This window comes from Gadus chalcogrammus, chromosome 13 (assembly GCF_026213295.1).
Source record: "Gadus chalcogrammus isolate NIFS_2021 chromosome 13, NIFS_Gcha_1.0, whole genome shotgun sequence".
In the NCBI taxonomy this organism is placed as follows: domain Eukaryota; kingdom Metazoa; phylum Chordata; class Actinopteri; order Gadiformes; family Gadidae; genus Gadus; species Gadus chalcogrammus.
This window is the reverse complement of record NC_079424.1, coordinates 8,012,282-8,032,268: the sequence shown is the minus strand read 5'-3', so window position 1 is coordinate 8,032,268 and position 19,987 is coordinate 8,012,282. Positions and strand designations below refer to the sequence as shown.

General features: G+C 40.1%; 3 protein-coding genes across 5 annotated transcripts; 2 read left to right on the top strand and 1 right to left on the bottom strand.

Annotated features, from left to right (window-relative positions):
* The first annotated feature begins 3,493 nt into the window (after window positions 1–3,493).
* Window positions 3,494–12,049, top strand: LOC130402611 (guanine nucleotide-binding protein G(I)/G(S)/G(T) subunit beta-1). Of its 2 annotated transcripts, none has more exons than XM_056606843.1 (11): window positions 3,494–3,629; window positions 7,348–7,453; window positions 7,574–7,612; window positions 7,707–7,813; window positions 8,066–8,129; window positions 8,587–8,749; window positions 8,937–9,003; window positions 9,090–9,291; window positions 9,383–9,599; window positions 9,751–9,866; window positions 10,375–12,049. In XM_056606843.1, the coding sequence occupies exons 2-10, from the start codon at window positions 7,397–7,399 to the stop codon at window positions 9,855–9,857; spliced, it is 1,023 nt and encodes a 340-aa protein (XP_056462818.1). In that variant the 5' UTR covers window positions 3,494–3,629; window positions 7,348–7,396; the 3' UTR covers window positions 9,858–9,866; window positions 10,375–12,049. The 2 variants fall into 2 exon arrangements, with proteins under 2 accessions (XP_056462818.1, XP_056462817.1); XM_056606842.1 differs by having other exon boundaries at window positions 3,494–3,925.
* A 1,523-nt stretch (window positions 12,050–13,572) lies between these two features.
* On the top strand, window positions 13,573–18,212 carry tardbpb (TAR DNA binding protein b). Of its 2 annotated transcripts, XR_008903946.1 has the most exons (6): window positions 13,573–14,285; window positions 14,464–14,627; window positions 14,723–14,863; window positions 15,049–15,219; window positions 15,304–16,368; window positions 17,020–18,212. XR_008903946.1 is itself a non-coding variant. In XM_056606841.1 (5 exons), exons 1-5 carry the CDS (start codon window positions 14,045–14,047, stop codon window positions 15,799–15,801), a joined length of 1,215 nt encoding a protein of 404 aa, XP_056462816.1. In that variant the 5' UTR covers window positions 13,573–14,044; the 3' UTR covers window positions 15,802–16,957. The 2 variants fall into 2 exon arrangements, 1 of the variants encoding a protein (XP_056462816.1); XM_056606841.1 differs by lacking the exon at window positions 17,020–18,212 and having other exon boundaries at window positions 15,304–16,957.
* cenps (centromere protein S) lies at window positions 17,246–18,948 on the bottom strand. The gene is made up of 5 exons (XM_056606845.1): window positions 18,623–18,948; window positions 18,390–18,513; window positions 18,233–18,266; window positions 17,784–17,850; window positions 17,246–17,539 (listed from the first exon to the last, which is right to left on the bottom strand). Exons 1-5 carry the CDS (start codon window positions 18,647–18,649, stop codon window positions 17,426–17,428), a joined length of 366 nt encoding a protein of 121 aa, XP_056462820.1. The 5' UTR covers window positions 18,650–18,948; the 3' UTR covers window positions 17,246–17,425.
* Between the last annotated feature and the right edge of the window lie 1,039 nt (window positions 18,949–19,987).

Sequence of the window (19,987 nt, the reverse complement as noted above, 5' to 3'; positions counted from 1 at the left end):
GAATCTAGTCATCACGGCAAAAAAATCTGAAAGAATACATGCAACAGAAAAATACATTTTTTAATAGATGTATTGCATTGAATAGATGTATTGCATTTTTTTTTACCTAATACAGTGTTAATATAATTAAAGTTTGAATAGTAGGCCTATAATAATATTATGCCTTTGATTAAAATATTAAAGTAGTTTCAGATAAAACGTGACATGGAAACTGCAAGTTAAAATAATCTGTATATAACCAAGCCCCTTTGATCACTTAATAATAACTTGAAGAATTTGACATAATGAGAACAATGACCTTAAGTGACAATTTTAGATTTGCGCCTCTGTCGGTTGCTATCATCTTAATGTGGCCCCTCCCACTTGCTGAGGTTGCCACCACTCACTCCATTGAACAGCAGCCAATGCCAACAGCTACAGTGTTGTCAAAACTCAACTGTGACATTTCTTCACTTATCTCCATCTCTTATATCAATCAACACTAGTTCTGGTCTGTTGTTCCCCTCTTTTTTTTTGTTTGCTTTGTTATACATGCACAGAGGTATTTTCGCAGCTGAAGTCGCTGGACATGTAGCCTAGTTAGCTCTGCCCAAGCAACAGCACCGATCTTTTTTGTCCATTAAAACTCCTCTATAAATAGCAAGCACGCCCCCTGGGGTTACTACAAATGAACTAAACACAGAATTTGACTCCTGCCCGCCAATCATAAATTGAATGCATTGTTGCAATTTGTGGCTTTCAGCATGTAGGGCCTAGGCCTACTCCATATTCATTTGTACATACATATTACTAAATCTTAAAGTCACTTTAAATTGATATGAATTGCTCCATTCATAATTGTTTACAATTAAAACATAAAAACGTAAATATTATACACAACACGACAACAACAAAAAATTGACCTCACCATTAATGAGAAGGATGTTTTATTCCAAATAAAAAACAAATCCTTTTTCCCACAAATAAACCAATTCTCTTTTCTTGGCAACTAAAAATTTAATGATTTATTAGCAACGTATACTCATAGTCGGTTAAATCTCCATCTTTATCAGCTTAGACCTGTAATATCGAATATATTGGTCACTGCTGAGGCTTTTACTTGGTAGACCTTTGTTTTTCTCAAGTGTAGTATATTTACTTTTTTAGTCAATGTCTTTGGCCTAGCTCTCTCTTGGTTAGGTTGACTCCAATTAAACTCATCAGTCTCAATTAAATTCAATTGTATTTGTATAGCCCTTAATCACCATTACAGTCTCAAAGGGCTTAACAGGCCAAATATTCATGGCACCCCCCTTTACCCAAGCCCCCACATTGGCAAGAAAAAACTCCCTTGAAATGAGCAAGGAAGAAATCTTGAGAGGAAACGCATAGGATCCCTTCTTCCAGGGATGGTCAGGAGTGCAATGGGTGCCACAATTGAATAGTCTTACCTCTCAGTTTCCCTCCTCGTCAAACATCCCAAACACACCTTTGTATTCCACAATCACACTCCTCTGTTAGTGTACTAGCCTATGGATCATTGCATTCATAAATAAAGCAGTGCGAGAAAATGATTCACATTGTTATTTCAATTGATCATATATAAATAAGAAGGAATTTATCTGCATGATATCTTGAAGCACCATTATTTGAGGTGAATATTATAGTTAGTGGTGTCTAGTTCAAGCCAAGGAGTGACCATATTTTGACTTGCTAACAGTTGAGCACAAGACTGTGGTTGCAGCAGTAATTCTAACATGAGAGTAAACCCTAGCCAGGCCATTAAGGATACACTTCTGTTGGGTATCCCTGGAGTTTAGTGAAGCCTAAACCATGGCCGTTTGGGGTATTCAAAGGATAAGCTTGTTGCTCACCAATTAGGAATCTGCAGGGAATGATAAATATGAAGAATAGCACATTGAAAGGTATGCCTAACTTAATCAAGTGTTGTTTATTAAAACAAAACCAGTTTCAAATGATAACCCATTGTTTAAAGCAGTAGCAGAAAAGGACTAGAGGGCAACAAAGATATTACCCATGGCCATGAGATGAATTTGTGAGATATAGCGTCATACGCTCCACCTTTGTTAGTAGCTAATTAGCCCTTGTAGGACAGCAGCAGGTGTGTAGTCCCCAGCTATTGATGATTACCTGGGGACAGAAGGGATTAACACAGAAAACCAAGCCTGCAGGCGTTTATCTATCTAGATTTACTTCCAACCGAGCATTGAGGAGGTTAATTCATTGTTAATGAATCGAAGAAAGTTTGACAACGATATTCCCTATCCAACATGCCTATAACCTCACGTTAAGAGTAGTCTATAGCACTGTAATATGAAGGGGAAAAAATCGTCATTCGCCCGATACGTTATTTGCTGTATTCCTTCAGTTCATTTTCACTACTTTGATTTATGATTATTAATCGCTCGTCAACTTCAGATGGCTTACAAGTAATTTGATCAAATACCCTAACCCTAGATCATTTTTTATTACTCAAAACGGATTTTCATAGCAAACCAAGAGGACTATTTAGTTTCGTTCGTTTCGAAACACATTACCACTTCAACTTGGTTAGATATAAGCCTATATATCGTTGTAATATTTCCAAGGTAAAATTGTTTTTACAATAATGCCTGAGGAGCAAAATTCACGTTTGCACGTTATACATCAAGTATGGCTAACCTGTTTTTGTTACCACTTAGGTATCATGATTTTTTGCAAATTGAGGGAAAGTTTCACGACGTAAAGCAAACCTAACTATTCAGCTAATGCCTTGTTTGTGGCTTATTTTTTTTAATTTTTCATGAATGCTGGAACTGCGTTAAAACCCCAGCTCCCTCTAAAGGAAATCGATATAGGCCTACCATGATAGCCTAATTCTAATACTTACACTAAAAATAAATAAACAATAATATTGAATAATAGTAACATCGTTATTATAACGGTATATGCATTTTCTGCACATACACAATGTATTTAAATGAATAAACGTTTTAAACTCATCTTCAAAACTGTAATATTAATCTTATATTTTTAAGCCATTTCTTATGCGCAGTCTTGAGCATTAGGTTCATTACATACAGTGGTTCTTTAACAACGGCTTTCTTGGACAGGAGCAACATAATGTTTATCTTTCATTATAATTCGTATACATGTTAGCTTGAAGGATGCCCACTGATTTTGCAACAGCTTGGATTCGCTGAAAAAGTACCAGCAACGACTAACCTAAAAATTAAATAAATATAAATGAGCTATCTGAAATAAGATAGAATATTTCAATGGCACCAACAAAGTGGCTTTCTAAAGTACTTTGGACCTTATATGAAAACCAATCTGTGGCTGCATCCTCTAATGTATGTCATACTGGAGTTAAGATTTAATAATCCCACAGTGACTATAAAAATACCCAATATTGCAACATATCTATAATAAAATGAAAGTAGGCCTACATCTTATTTATCCGATAGCCCATCAGCGTTCTCTTTACATGGCTGGTGCAGCGTGGGGTTTCCCACACATGATTGCAGGGTTACCGCGCCCATCCCTTGGTTTGATGGCCGGACGACAACGGTGCAGCAACAGAAAGGCACACATTTTCGGTCTGACTGGAAGAAGTCAAGTTGCGGCTACTTGTTAAATGTGTACAAACGGTACAGATTTTCTCAACTTTGTCGTTTGCTCTTCTGTTGTGCTCACGAGCACATAGGGTTATTTTGAGTGCAGGGCTAGTGGGTGTGATCTTCCCCTCCCCTCCCGGTTGGCTGAGTGGGGTTGTGCAGCTCGCCAGCCCGTAGCCCAGGTTCGGGAAGGCTCCTGTGAAAACTAGCTGGCTGGCTAGTTTCTAAGCTAGCTCCTCGGTGCTCGTTGATGCGTGGATTAGAGGGATACACCGTTTTCTTTTTCAGTCCATGCCAAAAACATAAAAACAAACGAAAATTTAAAAAAGGTAAGAAACGAATTCACCTTTGATGTTCAAAATTGGCCAGCAATGGCATGACATGTAGACGTTTAGTTGGGGCCGAATAGAACCGCTCGGGGGTGGGGTAAGGCGAGCTAGCCTCCTAGCGAGTCGATCTGTTGGGGTTAGCGGCTTATCGCGCAGGCAGGGACAACATCGTTATATGGAGCCACTGAAAGGGATCACGTCCAGGAGGATTTGCAATGGATAAAGAGATTTCTATAAAACCACTAATTATTAAGCCTCGCTTGTGTTTTTAGTTAAAAAAAAAAGTAATGTGGAGTGGAGCTTGGTGTTGAATGAGGGGCCACTGATGAGCTCTTCGGCCTACATGACTTCCACCCGTTAGCGCTATCAAGCCAATCCTAGGACGAATGGGCTGCTATGCTGGCTTATTTGCCAAAGAATAATCGATTACATTATTGAATTCAACTACAGCATATGCGAAACATTTATTTATTTCAATATCATTTTAATGGGTAAAAAAAAATGGCTGTGTGTGTGGGGGGGGGGGCACAGCCCCTTGGCCGACAGAATATCCCTCGAGAATTAAGTGGTTCTTAGTCACTCAGTGGCTCTATATCATAAATCATCTTGATTTTGCCGTCTATTTAATACGATTGTTTCACAACGGAAGTTGTGAACATGTTGTTTGACACCCTGCTTTCTTTCACAAGGTGTTGTCGTCACCCATATGTACTTACAGGGCCGTTTGAGTGCAACGCCTCTTGCAGCAATGATCTGTAACACGCATACGTAGGAAACATTGTATTTATTTATCGGTGGATTGACGTTATGGTTATTATAGGGCGTATATTGACTTGGGGGTGACATAATTCCCCCTGAAATCAGCGAGGGGAAACAGGCCACACTAGCCGACCTTGCAATATTTTCCAAGTTAAGACCCTCCGCCGTCTCCCTGACCTTACGGGAGAAGGTACGCGTCTTAAATCAAATCAAACGCATACAGTTTGCCCAAACGAGATTGGTTTCACTTAAGTGGATTTAGACTTGGACTACGCAAACAGCTCTCGAGTAATGAGTTCACTCCTCGCGTTAGCTCCGAAGCTAGCCACCCAACGATCAACACTGAATTGCGGAAGAGCGTCGGAGACTCTCGGTGTATCTGTGATCCCATCGCCCTGCTGAACAACACACAGTCGGTCAACCCCATTTTATGGGTCCACAGAGCAGAAGGGGTGTCACTTTTCCGTGATACTTTGATTGATGACACGGCATTCTAAAACAGGTCAAATGTTCAGTTGTTTGTGTGCCGTTAAATGGCGTGTAAATCTCAGGCCCAACAGTTACTACTCTTGTATCCCTCCTGCCTAGTACACTGTTCGCTTAAACCCCTCTGCCTAAAGGCCTACTAATTATATACCCCTCCTGTCTACTACTCTTATAAACCATCCAGCCTAAGGGCCTACCACTCTTATCAACCCTCCTGCCTACCGGCCTACTTCTCTGGCAAGCGTTTAGCGGGCTAACTAGCTGGCAGCGGTTGCAAGATGGCGTTCAGCTGCATCTTCTCCGTTTCCCTACACTGCAATTCAGATTAGTTGTGTTGGGCTCCGTTCATTTCGAAACATTCTATGCTACTGTTAAATGTATGTATCTGTATAACTTTATCCACTAAACCAAGGGTCACAATGGGTGCTATACTTTTTCTTTGGCAAACCTTTCAAGCCTACTTGAATAGCAAACGGAAAGTGACTGCCGCCCTACGGTATTATAGCATGCATTCAAAAACTATGCAAAGTGTCAACGCTACATGCAAATAGTGCTGTGTACACTGCGAGAACGACGTGTTACTATCCGTGCACCGCAAATACAAAGCAAACGTATATAATGTTCATCGTAGCCTTGCATACAAAACTATTACAATTATGTTAAACATTTGTATTAATGTAGTGGCAGATGCTAATATGATCGCAGATCTAGTCAACTCACTTGTCTTCATTATGCAAATGCCCAAATGGTGTTCTATTTTTAACTATTTAGAAATTAGAGATTCAGACAAGCAAAATAAAAATATGTGGTCTGTTAATCCAGGCAGTTACATTGAGCATGTTTCAAATGTATATATTTAATCCTCACACTTTCTATGAAGACCTTAAGAGGTAAATCATATTTCTGACTGGCTTTCCCATCTGCTGTCATGTCGGTAGTACAGAGATGGGATTAAGCATGTAGCTTTTAGGATTATGTACTTGTGCTGTGATAGTACTGGTTATAGTATTTTCCATCATCCAGCTTTAGACCTGTGAAACATGGCTTTATCGGGACAAGTTTATCTTGCTGTAGCCCACGGACTCTAGTGAAACCTCTCGTAGGCCTATATTGTTGTTTAAGGTTAGGTGTCTGATCAGTCATGTCCATCATGATTGTAGGCTCTTGGCATTGTATACGTTGAAATGGGACACTGTATGTGTATAATAGAATCAGCCTGTACATAAAAACCAGGTCCACCAGAAAAAACAAACCACATCCATTTCTATTTACACAGGAATACATTCACCAATTAGACGGTGCGTAGGAACCACTCAGTCTTTGGGGAAAAAGAGGCACCAACTACCATTAGGAGAGCTTGGAGTTTTCATTAAGCCACATCTCTAGGGATGTTTGCCACAACCCATTGTTCATTGGGCAGCAGTCAGCTGACACTGATCAGGCGCTTGGAAAAGGAGAAGTGATGAGGCAGAATCTGTCTTAACTGCAAGTATTTGTCTGTTATAAGAGAATATTCTAAAAGGCGGAAAGAAAAGGCCACATCAGGATTTTCTTGAACATCTCCAGTTATACTGATTTCAGTGCTACACGTTACGTAATTTCAGTGGCGCACAATACACTTTATAATTCATAATCTGATATTGGCAATAGGTTATTCGTATTGTAAAGCATGTTTTTGAGGTGACACAAGGTGGTGTAAGGTTCTATAGATTGTCCATCTCTTAGAATTGACTTCTAATTCTGATGATATATCGATAAGTAACCCAATCAACCTAACCGTTTGAGACTTGTTTAGTTCAGTTTTGGGACCCAAGTATAAATGGTGATTGTTCAACGATTTCACCTCTGGGATAGATTGTGTACCACAAGGATTGAAGGCAACAGGATAATTAATGGGGTTCTGATTGCTGGTGAGTCAAGCGTAAGCCTAGGATTTGTCTGGCTAAATAGTGTGCTGGGATTATGTCAACGACAAGGTGTGAGGCTATTTCGGTTTCATCAGGAGGCAACTAATGCAGACTCTTTAGAAGCTGTCATTGATTGGAATATAGGTTAGCCTAGAAATGTGATTAAAGGCACAGGTTTGATTAAAGCTCTTACACACCGGACTCTGTTCTATGTTTAACATTTCCCTTCCTTATTTAAAAAAGTAATTTCGGTCTGTATTCCCTTCACAGGTCACCAAGTGTTCCAGCAGCTGGAGTAAGGTAATCATACACGCTGAAAATGAGTGAACTGGACCAGTTGCGCCAAGAGGCGGAGCAGCTCAAAAATCAGATCAGAGTGAGTAGAATTCGGCTTTACTGTCTGACGGCTAAATGGAAGACATGGAAACTGAAGAGAATGTATCCGTTCCTTGATACACCTCAAGTCTCAACACTGCACTTTCTGTTTTCCTTACAGGATGCCAGGAAAGCATGTGCAGATGCTACATTATCACAGGTAACAAAGTAATTAGATTAACTTGCCTGTCTCCTCTCTCTGACCGTAACACTATCTGGACTAACACAGAAAATTCAATACATCTTCTCTTTAGATCACGGCCAATATTGATCCTGTTGGTCGAATTCAAATGCGTACAAGAAGAACGCTAAGGGGACACCTGGCTAAAATCTATGCCATGCATTGGGGAACAGATTCCAGGTATGCAGAGACATTTTGTATCCCAGACTGCTGTTGTGTTTTGCATTCTGACAATCCAAAACATGACCTTATTTTTATTTAAGCTCTGAAAGAAAAGGGATGATTCTGGAAATCCAAACTAATATTTTTACATTTTATCTTTTCTCAAAAACCTGTGTATGCGTATGGGTTGGTTTTTAAGGGTTATCACTTGGCTTGGAATAACAACAGTTTTGGCTGGTTTTTATTTTCCTTCCCTTCACTTTATTGCAGGCTTTTGGTCAGTGCCTCCCAAGATGGAAAACTTATAATTTGGGACAGCTATACAACAAACAAAGTAAGTCAAACAAAGGGGATGGCCCATTGTATTCTTGCTGTATCTATAGAGCAATGGAACAGGATTGATATATTGTTTTTGTCTTTAACAAAAACAAAAAAAAAAGCAGCGGTAAAATATTGACTGTTTATTGAATGATCTAGATGTTGACTCCGTTTTCCTTTCTAAGGCAAATATGTCGCTGTGGATATAATACAGTAAATGAGAACCATGTCAAAAGTTTGTGGTTGAATCAGATCAAAGTTGCTTATTGTTAATCAATTGATGATTGACATTTTGCTTCATCAAATTGCTATAAAGAAGTTTCAACTTTGATGGATGTGTTGGTATGCACACAAGGCTGCCATGTTTTTCGTCCAGTGTCAATGTCAAATAAGGTTTAGAAAATCAATAACTTTTAGCCACTAAAGCAGGGTTAATTGTACTTGTATGTTTTCCTTCTCCTCTCCTCTTTTAGGTTCATGCCATTCCTCTTCGCTCTTCTTGGGTCATGACTTGTGCATACGCCCCATCAGGAAATTACGTAGCCTGTGGTGGTTTAGATAACATCTGCTCCATTTACAACCTGAAAACTCGTGAGGGAAACGTGCGTGTCAGTCGTGAGCTGGCTGGGCACACAGGTATGGCATACTGAATGGTATCTCTGCATGTGTGTGGTTGCAATTGAATTCCAGGTTAAGGTTACGTGCCAATTAGCTATATATCTATATTATATATATATAACAAATATTGTATTATTAAAATGATATTTTGTAGCAAGAGGTGGACTTCACCTCCTCTTACTAACGCTCACTTTGTAAAAACCAGGTTACCTTTCCTGCTGCCGTTTCCTTGATGACAACCAGATTGTTACAAGCTCTGGAGATACAACCTGGTACGTTTTATGCACAAAATTTTCCTTGCATTATTTGCATTAAAACTTAATTTTCATCGAATCAACTATGAACCTTTTTATTACAGTGCTCTTTGGGACATTGAGACTGGCCAGCAGACAACCACGTTTGCTGGACATACAGGCGACGTTATGAGCCTGTCTTTGGCTCCTGACACCAGACTATTTGTCTCTGGTGCATGCGATGCATCTGCTAAGCTCTGGGACGTCCGAGAGGGCATGTGTAGACAGACATTTACAGGCCATGAGTCTGACATTAATGCCATCTGTGTAAGTCATTTTTGGATATACTGCTTAATTAATTCATTTTTCACACATTTTAATGATGTTAATAAATATCCAACCTTTTTGTTATTTGCAGTTCTTCCCCAATGGCAATGCGTTTGCCACAGGCTCTGATGATGCTACCTGCAGACTCTTTGATCTGCGTGCTGATCAGGAACTGATGATCTATTCTCATGACAATATCATCTGTGGCATCACCTCTGTTGCATTCTCCAAGAGTGGCCGACTCCTACTGGCCGGATATGATGACTTCAACTGTAATGTGTGGGACACACTAAAGGCAGACCGAGCAGGTTAGTTATTTCAGCAAAGTCCTTTTCTTTCCGTTTTATTCCAGTTTCTATGCTTTGGATCTGTATGCAAGACACCGAAAACCCTCCCTACCAGTCAAGTTAGTACACAGTATTTTTCAATGTTAACTCAAATGCATTTATCTCACTTAAGGGGTCTTGGCTGGACATGACAACCGTGTGAGCTGCCTGGGAGTTACTGATGATGGCATGGCAGTTGCAACAGGATCCTGGGACAGTTTTCTGAAGATCTGGAATTGAAATCTGAAGGTGCTTTTTTTTCCTTTTTTTTTACCAGCCACAATCCTTTCTAATGTCATTAAATGTGTTTATAGGTCCATCAGTAACAATGAGCAAAAGATGCCTTATCAGAAACCAATCTATTGCTGAATGGGACGGAATGTTTCTAATTCTCTTTTTTTCAATTCAATTGGAAAATTGGCAATTACGAGTGTTTCTTATGGTTGTAAATAGTTGATTAAAACTGAAGAACGTTTATATCTTTTCGTGTTTTGGATTTTCACTTAAGCCTCCTTGATTATGTCATCATTGTAGGACATAAAATAAATTTGTCTTCAACTTGTAAATTGTTGAATATAACTTGAATAACAGCGGCCCCTTCAAATGATTGAACGATGACTAATCAATCAATTTAAATGGAATTAGATTCAATAAGTGTACATTTGCTTAGGCAACTATATGCTTTGTCAAGTGGCCGGATAGCTTTCTAGAATTAAGAAGCAGTTTTCATGTTCTGTCCCAACCTTTTTTTCTGCAGATGTTATTTTACTCCAAAGTTGACTGGAAGACCATTACAACAGAATGTTATATTTCACAGCATCTTCTTCAACACTGTTTAAACTGACTTGGGCACCGCGAAAACTAAGGGAAACCAAGGCCTTTCCTACACAAAGAAGAGCACAATTGTTTATCACTTAGCTAAAAAAGAAAAAAAAACAGGATCTCCTGTGGTATCAAATCAGAAACTTGTGCATTCCTTCTTGGACCGTTTATGTTCCCTTGAAAGAAAACAACACTATCATCCCATGCAAATGTAGGTGTCTTGAAAGCAAATGGAGTGTAATTGTACAAATTATTTAACTTTTTTGTTTTTAAGAATTATTTTCTGATGGTTGGTTCTTGATGGCTTTCTTTTTGTCATATTTTCCTTGGTGGTTTAGATATGTCTGAAATTAAAGCTTATCTTTCTAATCTAGTTTAATCACGTAAGAAAGATGAGAGGAAAACGCGCAGAAGCAAATGCTTGATCAGATTTACACAAGCAGCTGTCAAAATGTCCATGATGTATTTATATACTAGCTGTTTTTGTTTCATCACAGCTTTTTGCACATAAAGCTTTGCCTCTCAACTAATACTATGTTAACTAACCAAGCACATGCTATAAGTTGTGATAAATGCTCATTCCAGTACAAAAGGAGATATAAGTAACAGTCCAGTTAATCCCCTTAATTCTTGTACATGCCTTTTTGACTTTGGGTGGGAAGAAATGGGGTAGCAAGTTTGGGCATGGCTGGTTTTGTTATGGATGGGTTGGGTGTGAGGGCTTTGGGGGGGGGGGGGGGCAGGTTGTGTTAATATAGTATCCACTTTGAGTGAAACACCTCGCCTGAATAAATACACTTCCTTTGCTCGGGACTGCAGTTGCAACTCTGAATGAAATGTATAAAGCAATGTCTGAAAATAGTGGTCTAAAGTTTTTAAGTTAAAACATTCTGATTTTATCTGACATGAGTTAATTTAGATGTGCATGCTGTAGACTTGCTTTCAATGGTGCAAAGATCCTAGATCTGCCGTTCTCAGCGGAGAGTAATTGACTTTGTTTTATCTTGACTGCAGCCATTTTGGCGCAACTCTACAAACATTTACAAATACTGGTAATGCTATGCACCAGAGTGAACTAGAATTGAGAAAGGATTTAATATTGATTGCATACTTAGTGTAAATTATGCTACCAGTTCTAATGATGCCATTTTTTTTTTAAATAAAACAATCATTGAGAATTTTTACCTTTTCACCAGTACTTCCTCTCCTTGAATTGTCCACACTCAATGGAACAAAAACATCCTAACACACCTGTCCATATTGAACTTTCTTTGGACTCATTTTTCCCCCTCAGTCTTAAGTCAGTAACCATTGGAAAGAACATTTCACTGTAAACAGAAGCACTTTTGTTAAAGTTGTGACATGTTCATTTTTCTTTTTACTGCTATGTACAATATATGTGATGTATCTGTGGCCACAAGTGAAGATGCAATTCAACTGAGATGGATTCCCTTTCATGAATGAAATAGAGCTCTGCACCCTTATGTACCTTTTCACTTTTGTATTTTATTTCAGTCTGTTGGTGTTCCACGGTGAGCTGGATGCAAGATAGATACTGTACTAAATTGTACTGTTATTGAACATGTAATAAAAAGCTGTTTGAGATGTCAGTGATGAATCAGTGATGTAAAGGTGGCTTAATTGAATCAAATCAGAGTCAATATTTACTCTGGTTCTGAGCAAAGGCATCTGATGTGTTTTACAGCCTAAATAAAGTCTTAAGATAGGCTAGTCACCTTAAAAGTATGATGTATGTAATTTCTGCCGCTATGGGTCTCAATCAAAACAAAATAGTTGGAACATTGGAGTAGTCTTCACCATTGCAGGTGAAAAGCTGATGTTTTTGACCTGTTGCTCCAGTTAAACAGACTGAAATCAACGATGGGCCATAACAGACCGGATCACCTGTCTCTGTCCATTTAAAGCTATGGTAAAGGTCTGTGTGAGTGTATATGCCAGTGCGCTCAGAGGGTGTGCGTGTAGGCCATGTCAAATGCCTAACACGGTTTTCACATGGCACTAAATCACGTTTTTCTGCATGATCAGAAAGGGGCCCCTCAAACAAATAGTATTCTACGAGCCAATAACCACCTAAATCCGCCCCTGCTTCTACAACAGCGGAAATGTAAGACCCTCTACAGCGCTTTTCTGCAGTCATCCTATTTATCCCTCCGCCCCACATGTTCTTATAATAGCCAATTATTGTCATAACAATAATAAGCAATTATGCATTACTTTATGCGCGAGTTGAACGTTATAACTATATAACTACCGTAGACATTTCAGTTTTTCACAATTCGATTTTAGAAGTAACAGCGGAGGGGCTGGTGAGACTGAGGTAAATGGTAAAAAGATATTGGACATGTGGGAAACACTGCATCGTGGATGGCCTGAACCAGTTAAAGTAGTACATCGTATAAAGCTAGATCGCCAATGAAATATATGAATCAATTACGTCAGTACAAGGCTACCGTATCCCCGGAAGATGGGGGCATATGACGCCTTGTCATGCGACCGATGTAGCGGACAACTACGCAGTAAAAGTTAGGATTTCATTGGGTTCGAACATGGTTGAAATTGGAGACAATTGAGTTATTGTTAATAAACAACTCAACAAAATAGATAACATAGGTGAAGTCGGTTTTAGGTATTTTATTGCGGAAATGTGACATATAATGCCTTTAATAATGGACATAGCATTGCTAATAAAACATATATCCAGTTATTCTATGTGGCTTTGAAGGGGCGTAACTGTCGTTTTGATAATTTTATGTCGTTACTTTGTTGTGGAAATAGATTGATGTTTGATACACAGTTACGGCTGGTTACGGCCAGTAATTCAATTCTTAGCTCCGCCTTCTGAGAAGTCATTCCACCATCTTCCATCTGTTGGGTTCTACCACCGGGGATGCACAACAGTTGGTATTAAATAGGCTCCATGCGTGTATAAATATCATTGCACGTATTATCAAAAATATTAAGGGTTAAGGTAAATATACTTTATGTATAAAAGAGATTACATTTTTTGTATTAAATTATGTAACAAACACTGCCTAGATTAGCGGCAACACATAACACCCCCCCCCCCCCCAACTTGTCCAAAGTGAGACCGTCCAGAATAATGACGTATTTCCTTCCATAGTCAAAGTGCGGCATGCCATTTTGAGCATTTGTAGTGCTGCTTTTATTATCGAGTCGGAAGATATTGCGTTAACGTCTGTTTCGTAAGTAAATGCCAACAGTATATTGCATTCGTAGTGTTTAATCTCAATAATAGTTTCGGCGTAAGAGGGGACGTTACTGGGCTCCATTCATCTTAAACGCGTGAGCCTCACGTCTGTTGACGACGTCGCGTCCATCGAACAAAGGAAACTTGACCGGGGTTGTTGCGACCAGCATACAAATAAGTCAAAGATCAGCTAGTATTTATGTACATTTTAGAAAGTTAATCAAGTTTGACTCTAAACACCACTTTTTGAGGCAATTCATTTTTTTGCCACTCAATCTTTAACGGAAAAAAAGAGGAGGCTTTGGGCCTTGCTACGTTTATTGGCTAACAAGCGTGGACAGATTTTTTGGTGTGATCAGAAAAGAATTCCCGTAAAATGGCGGAAATTTACATTCGTGTAGCCGAAGAGGAGAATGAGGAGCCCATGGAGATCCCATCTGAGGACGACGGTACCGTTTTGCTCTCAACGGTGTCGGCTCAATTTCCTGGGGCCTGCGGCCTCCGGTTCCGCAGCCCGGTGTCCCAGTGCATGCGAGGCGTCCGCCTGGTGGAGGGGCTCCTCCACGCACCGGAGACTGGATGGGGAAATTTGGTCTATGTGGTCAACTACCCCAAAGGTACGTCGAAATACAAGATTGCAACGACACTCAATGTTGTTCTAGGCTGGATGTGTTCCTTTTATCGCATTCAAATAACTGTTGCAGACAATTACGTTTAGTAATGCGTGATGGCAACGATATGAGGCGTCCTTCGCTACAACGTCAGGTCTAATGACTAAATTGTGTCGTCTTTCAGATAACAAAAGAAAGATGGAGGAAATCGATGCTTCGTCTGCCGTGAAGATGAAGCGAGGTGACATGAAGACATCTGACTTGATTGTTCTCGGCTTGCCATGGAAAACATCCGAACAGGATTTGAAGGATTACTTCGGTACTTTTGGAGAAGTAATCATGGTCCAGGTATGAATAGTGAATACATTTTACTACATGCGTGTTGTCCTTCAGTATGTTATTTTAATGGAAGCATAAGTATCTAAATATGCATTTCTTTTCAGGTAAAACGTGATGCCAAGACTGGAAACTCCAAAGGTTTTGGCTTTGTGAGATTCACAGAATATGAAGTCCAAGATAAGGTCGTCGCACAGCGACACATGATTGATGGGAGATGGTGTGACTGCAAACTCCCAAACTCAAAGGTAAGAAAAAAAAAAAACATACTTTCTTATTTGGTTGGATGCTTCTCTTTGACATTATAATATCACCAACCACTCTTGATGTAGATTTAGTTAAAGTTGTAGATGTAAACATTTGTCATAAAAAAGTTTGTTGTTTACTTTCCTTGTGTTTATGTTATGTCTGTTTTGGTTCCTTCTATTTGTAGCAAGGCCCTGATGAGCCCATGAGATGCCGTAAGGTGTTTGTTGGTCGATGCACAGAGGACATGACCACCGACGACCTCCGGCAGTTCTTCATACAGTATGGTGAAGTGACTGATGTCTTCATCCCAAAGCCCTTCCGTGCTTTTGCATTCGTCACCTTTGCAGATGATCAGGTATAGTCCCTTATGTCATTACTGGCAACACTGCGTTGATCGCTTACTGCATGGATGAATCACTCATGTCTGTCTCTTTTGCAGGTGGCCGCCTCTCTTTGCGGAGAGGACCTTATTGTTAAAGGGGTCAGCGTACATATTTCAAATGCTGAGCCCAAACATGGCAATAGGATGAACGACCGCGCAGGCCGTTTTGGGAACGGTTTTGGAGCTCAGAGCTTTGGGAGCAGTCGTAGTGGGTTGGGCGGCAGCAGCACGAATAGCAATCTAGCCAATTTTGGTTCCTTTAGCTTAAGTCCAGCCATGATGGCTGCAGCACAGGCTGCCCTGCAGAGTAGCTGGGGGATGATGGGCATGCTAGCTAGCCAACAAGGGCAGACCTCAACCACAGGCAGCACCTCCACTGGTACAGCCTCCAGCCGGGACCAGAGTCAGACCTTTAGTACAGGCAACAGCAATTATGGCACTAGCTCAGCCAGCCTGGGCTGGGGCACCGGGTCAAACTCGACCACCAGTGGTAGTGGCTTTAGCACAGGATTTGGGTCCGGTATGGAATCCAAGTCTTCTGGTTGGGGTATGTAAATTGATGTTGTATGGTAAGTATTGTGAGAAAGATGAGGGTTTCTAAGCCCAAAATCATTTCTGGTGTCGGCGTCTCTGAAAAAAATACTTTGAAATATGTTTTGTACACTTGCAAAATATTTTAATTTAGAAATTGTGAAAGTGACCTGTTTCCCAGGATGTAAGACTTAAGTGCTATTTTTATTGTCTTTGTTTATTTGTATTACAATTTCAACTGGATTCTCTAATGCATGCATTGTGAAATGTGATATGATCCGTTTGGAAAATGCATGGGGTAGCATTTGTGACTCACCATTCACCTAGCTCTGTCATCTTTGAATGCAATCTTGCATTGGAAAGAATCTGGTTGAAATGCAATTGTTTTAAGTGCAACTTTATTTGCAGTATGGTTGTATTGGAAAAGCCTTCACTAAAATTTCTTCTGCAGTTCACCTCTATTCCATTTTCCTGGGAGGAAGCTCCTCTTTGGCAGCATTCTTGGGCTGATCTCAGTATCACTCACCCTCCTCCCACCTGTACATGCTATGCCATCAAACAACGGCTTCACTCCGCATGTTCAGAGAGACGGTGGGTGTTTTCATTTTTATCCACTTTTAAAATGGAAAGAACTGCGCAACTGACATTTTTCTAAGAACTGATGAGTGCGATTGGGGATGGCTTGTGGCGAAGAGTGAAGCGATGAGTGCGCGAGCGGAGAGAAGAGTGAAAAGGACTGGCTGTGCAGTGAAAGAGCCCTATGTGACTGCTTTCTGAGTGTGTGTATGGAGACTGCAGATTCTACAAGCGAAACCCCTCCCTTAACATGGACTTCCTTTAAATAGTACTTCAAGATTTTTTTTATCTTTGCAATCTTTCCCCCTATCCTTTTAGTACATAAAGTACAGGCTTAGTATCAAACTGTAGTGGAATGTTGTGATGATTTGTCTTGTTTATATACTCTGATTTGGATGCTGTATGGTGTGTGCTTTTCATGTTGAACTGATTTTGTAAGTGTGAATTTGATGTGGATGGCATCTGCTGAAGACGCTGGGGGACACGAGTGTTGGTTGTGAGAGCGTTGTGTGGTGTGTTTCAATGGTCCCCGACCTCTTGATGTTTGAGTTTTAATACATGTCAAATGAAGGGAGTACTCTAATAAAGTTCATTTGAATAGATAGTTGCTATGACTTGTGTCAGGTGGTTTCGTCCATAACAAACTAATTGGATTCGCATATCTAGGGACCTTGGGCTCCGCTTGTCGAGGTCTCCGTCTGAACCGACTGGATTGTTTTCTGAGGGACGAAGATGGAAGTTTCTACACTTTCATTATGTGGCCATCTCAGACATGATGTGGGGTCTTGCCTGCCTTTTTGCTGTTTTTGATAGTATCAACTTTGAGTTATCAAGTATACACGGTAGGTTGTGTAGTAATGTTAGAATTGAATTGACATTTAGAAAGTGGCATTGGCGATATGAGGTAAGTATCATGAGCCACGCATGTATGGACAATTGAATACAAAAATCAATTTATTACAATATACAATTTTCTTACAAAGCTAAGTTAATTGTTTTGAAGTGGACAACGAAAGGCAGAAGTGATGGTAGCGAGCAGAGGGTTTGCCATTGCTTGGCATGTGTTAAATATTTAGAGATCTGGTGCAGCATTGCTGTCTTGGTCCTTGTTATCCTTCCCAGTGCTTTTCCTCAAATGTTTTGGCTCCTTTATCAATAAATCATTCTTCTTTTGTATGAATTTGGCCTGGAACAAATAAATGACAAATGTTAAACAAAAAAAAGCAGTCTACTGTAAAATACTTGCCACTTATTGTCTAATCATGGATGTCCCCCTTATCCGGCCAGCAATATTGAGTTTCATTGAAATATATATATGAGCGACAGTATAAGACGTCACTGCTTGCTTTGGCTGCACATTACAGTTGCAAGCTATATGTAATAGTTCAAAATGTTGTCTTGAATGTTTGGATATCATTGAAAGTACTCGCCAGTGCCGTGCTTCTTCTAGCCAAGAGCTTTACATCGTCTGACGTCACGGTGCTTCTCTTGGCATGCCTCCAATTCCAGAAAAGAAAATCAACATTCAATTAAACAGTCAAAAGGGACCCCAGGTGAGCAGTTTCAAAATATGACTTGGTGAGACCGGTGTGATTGTCTGCCTGGGCTATATGTAAGATGGATAGAGAAGACAGGGTAAGATGTTAGACTGATCTATCTAGCCTGGAAGTAATAGCTTTTATTTGCTAATCACAATCACACTTGATACATAGGGGCCCTTTCGATGCAAGCACTGGATTCTGTTGTGTGTGGCAACCACTACCACCCACAAATTAACACAATATTCTAGATTGGTAGCTTGGAAGTTTGTTACACTTCGTCGAAATATGTGTCAGTTCAAAATGCCTACACTGTGATCAGGGACATGATTGGGTATTACCTGGCAAAGGCTTCCAAGTCTTTTGCAAATACATCTGAAAATGAAATATCCAAATATAAGGCATTTGTGCACAACAGTCATATAGTTTGACATGTGTTAAGTTGAATTCACCATTAAAATGCAATTTTAAATGACGGTCAAACAAAAATGAACAGACCACACTGTCTGAATGTTGTTTCGGCTATGGCTGCTATCGCTTGTGGACTGAACTCCTTGCCCTGATTTCTTCCAATGTCTAGACACATCCGTCCCGTCGTGTAGTGTACAGCTGCCCGTAGCCTCTGAAAGGTAAAAAGGAAGGACGTTCATTGGCGTTTTCCAGTGTCATTTCATTCCTGTAACGTTATAGCATATCATTTATAAATTGCCGTTAGCCTCCATGTTTTTTACCAGATTTATGTCATCGTCGTTGGCCATTCTTGCGTAAAGTTTGAACGGACCAAATGTATCGCTGAAGGCTAAACGTGTCAGGTAGGTCCACTTGTATTTTTAAGGTGGGAGAAGGTTAAATTATTCAGTGCATCTCAGCAACTTTCAGTCGGAGAAAGGTTAATTGCGCGGCAAAAAAACACAAAGTACCCAGCGTCAAACACTACCGGTTCCGCTTTCCTCCTCTTTTTGGTGTACAATCACAGAATGTCTATGCGTCTACTGCTCATATATATTAGAGTAGACGGGCTCTGTTACAATTCTTCTTCTTCTTTAGGTTTTATTGGCGGTTTGCAAACCAACTTGTAGGTGCATTACCGCCACCAACTGGACTGGAGTGTGAACGAGAGTTGGTGTACAATAATTATAGCACTTGCTAGTGGTTGCAATATCATCCCACTGCAGACGCAAATGGGCGTTCTCGTGTGGTTGGGGTTCCCGTTTACGCAGACTGGAACGCCCCCTTCTTATTCTTCGTCGCCTTTCTCGCTGAACTGTATTAAAATGTCAAAGTGTACTACTCCAAAACCATGTAAATAGTGTTGTAAATAAACTTCCAAAGCTTTTCAAATCTTAGTTGGAAAATAACTTCACATGGTGTGTCTTTTTACAATTTATTCGTTACCAGCATTCGTAGCGTTGATCAGCAGTGAAATAGTCCGGCTTAGCAACCGAAGACGCTGGGGTTGACAAGTTACCGGACTACTACCCATGCAAGTGAACGGAGCGTTCCACGGCATTGAGAAGACCCGTGCAATAAAGGCCTATAAAATGTCTGTTTATGGCATAGATTTCTCCTCAAATTAGGCCAATAAAGCAATGATAACAAAAACAAAAAAAACACAAACGATCGATCAAAGGCCCGACCCGACAATCAAAACCCTCATTGTTTAACATGAATTGGCTAAACAAATGACCACTGTAGCATATTTAAACACAATTCAAATTGTGCAGATAATTATTTCCATTGGTCATTCTCAGTGGCGGCTGGCGATCAAACATGTTGGTGGAGCACAGTAACAGACAGGGGGTCTGACGTTCTCCCCCCCCCCCCCCCCCCATTATTTTTTTGGAATTTAATAGATTTGATTTCCTGTATTCAGGTGCATTTTGGGGATGGCCACTACCTATTTACCTGCTTTTCATTCAGATTCATAGCCTACATCCTGACTTGCAGGGCCTGGACAAGCTTACACTGCATATAAAGACCTACTTCATGGCCATTCCACCAGCCATTGCTATTTGACCCATTGTTGTTATTCTGATATTGAGACAAATCATGATCACTGTCCTATAGAGTCCATTTTTTGTGAGTCTCAATGTCAA

What these genes read in the sequence shown, in the direction of transcription:
- tardbpb (XM_056606841.1), top strand. Translation starts at nt 14,045, where the DNA reads ATGGCGGAAATTTACATTCGTGTAGCCGAAGAGGAGAATGAGGAGCCC. An exon ending in GCAAACTCCCAAACTCAAAG is followed by an intron (nt 14,864 to 15,048) that starts GTAAGAAAAAAA and finishes TTCTATTTGTAG; the next exon opens with CAAGGCCCTGATGAGCCCAT. An exon ending in TCACCTTTGCAGATGATCAG is followed by an intron (nt 15,220 to 15,303) that starts GTATAGTCCCTT and finishes TCTCTTTTGCAG; the next exon opens with GTGGCCGCCTCTCTTTGCGG.
- cenps (XM_056606845.1), bottom strand. Translation starts at nt 18,649, where the DNA reads ATGGCCAACGACGATGACATAAATCTG. An exon ending in ACGACGATGACATAAATCTG is followed by an intron (nt 18,514 to 18,622) that starts GTAAAAAACATG and finishes TTTACCTTTCAG; the next exon opens with AGGCTACGGGCAGCTGTACA. An exon ending in CTAGAAGAAGCACGGCACTG is followed by an intron (nt 17,540 to 17,783) that starts GCGAGTACTTTC and finishes TATTTGTTCCAG; the next exon opens with GCCAAATTCATACAAAAGAA.
- LOC130402611 (XM_056606843.1), top strand. Translation starts at nt 7,397, where the DNA reads ATGAGTGAACTGGACCAGTTGCGCCAAGAGGCGGAGCAGCTCAAAAAT. An exon ending in AGCTCAAAAATCAGATCAGA is followed by an intron (nt 7,454 to 7,573) that starts GTGAGTAGAATT and finishes TTTTCCTTACAG; the next exon opens with GATGCCAGGAAAGCATGTGC. An exon ending in TGAGCTGGCTGGGCACACAG is followed by an intron (nt 8,750 to 8,936) that starts GTATGGCATACT and finishes TGTAAAAACCAG; the next exon opens with GTTACCTTTCCTGCTGCCGT.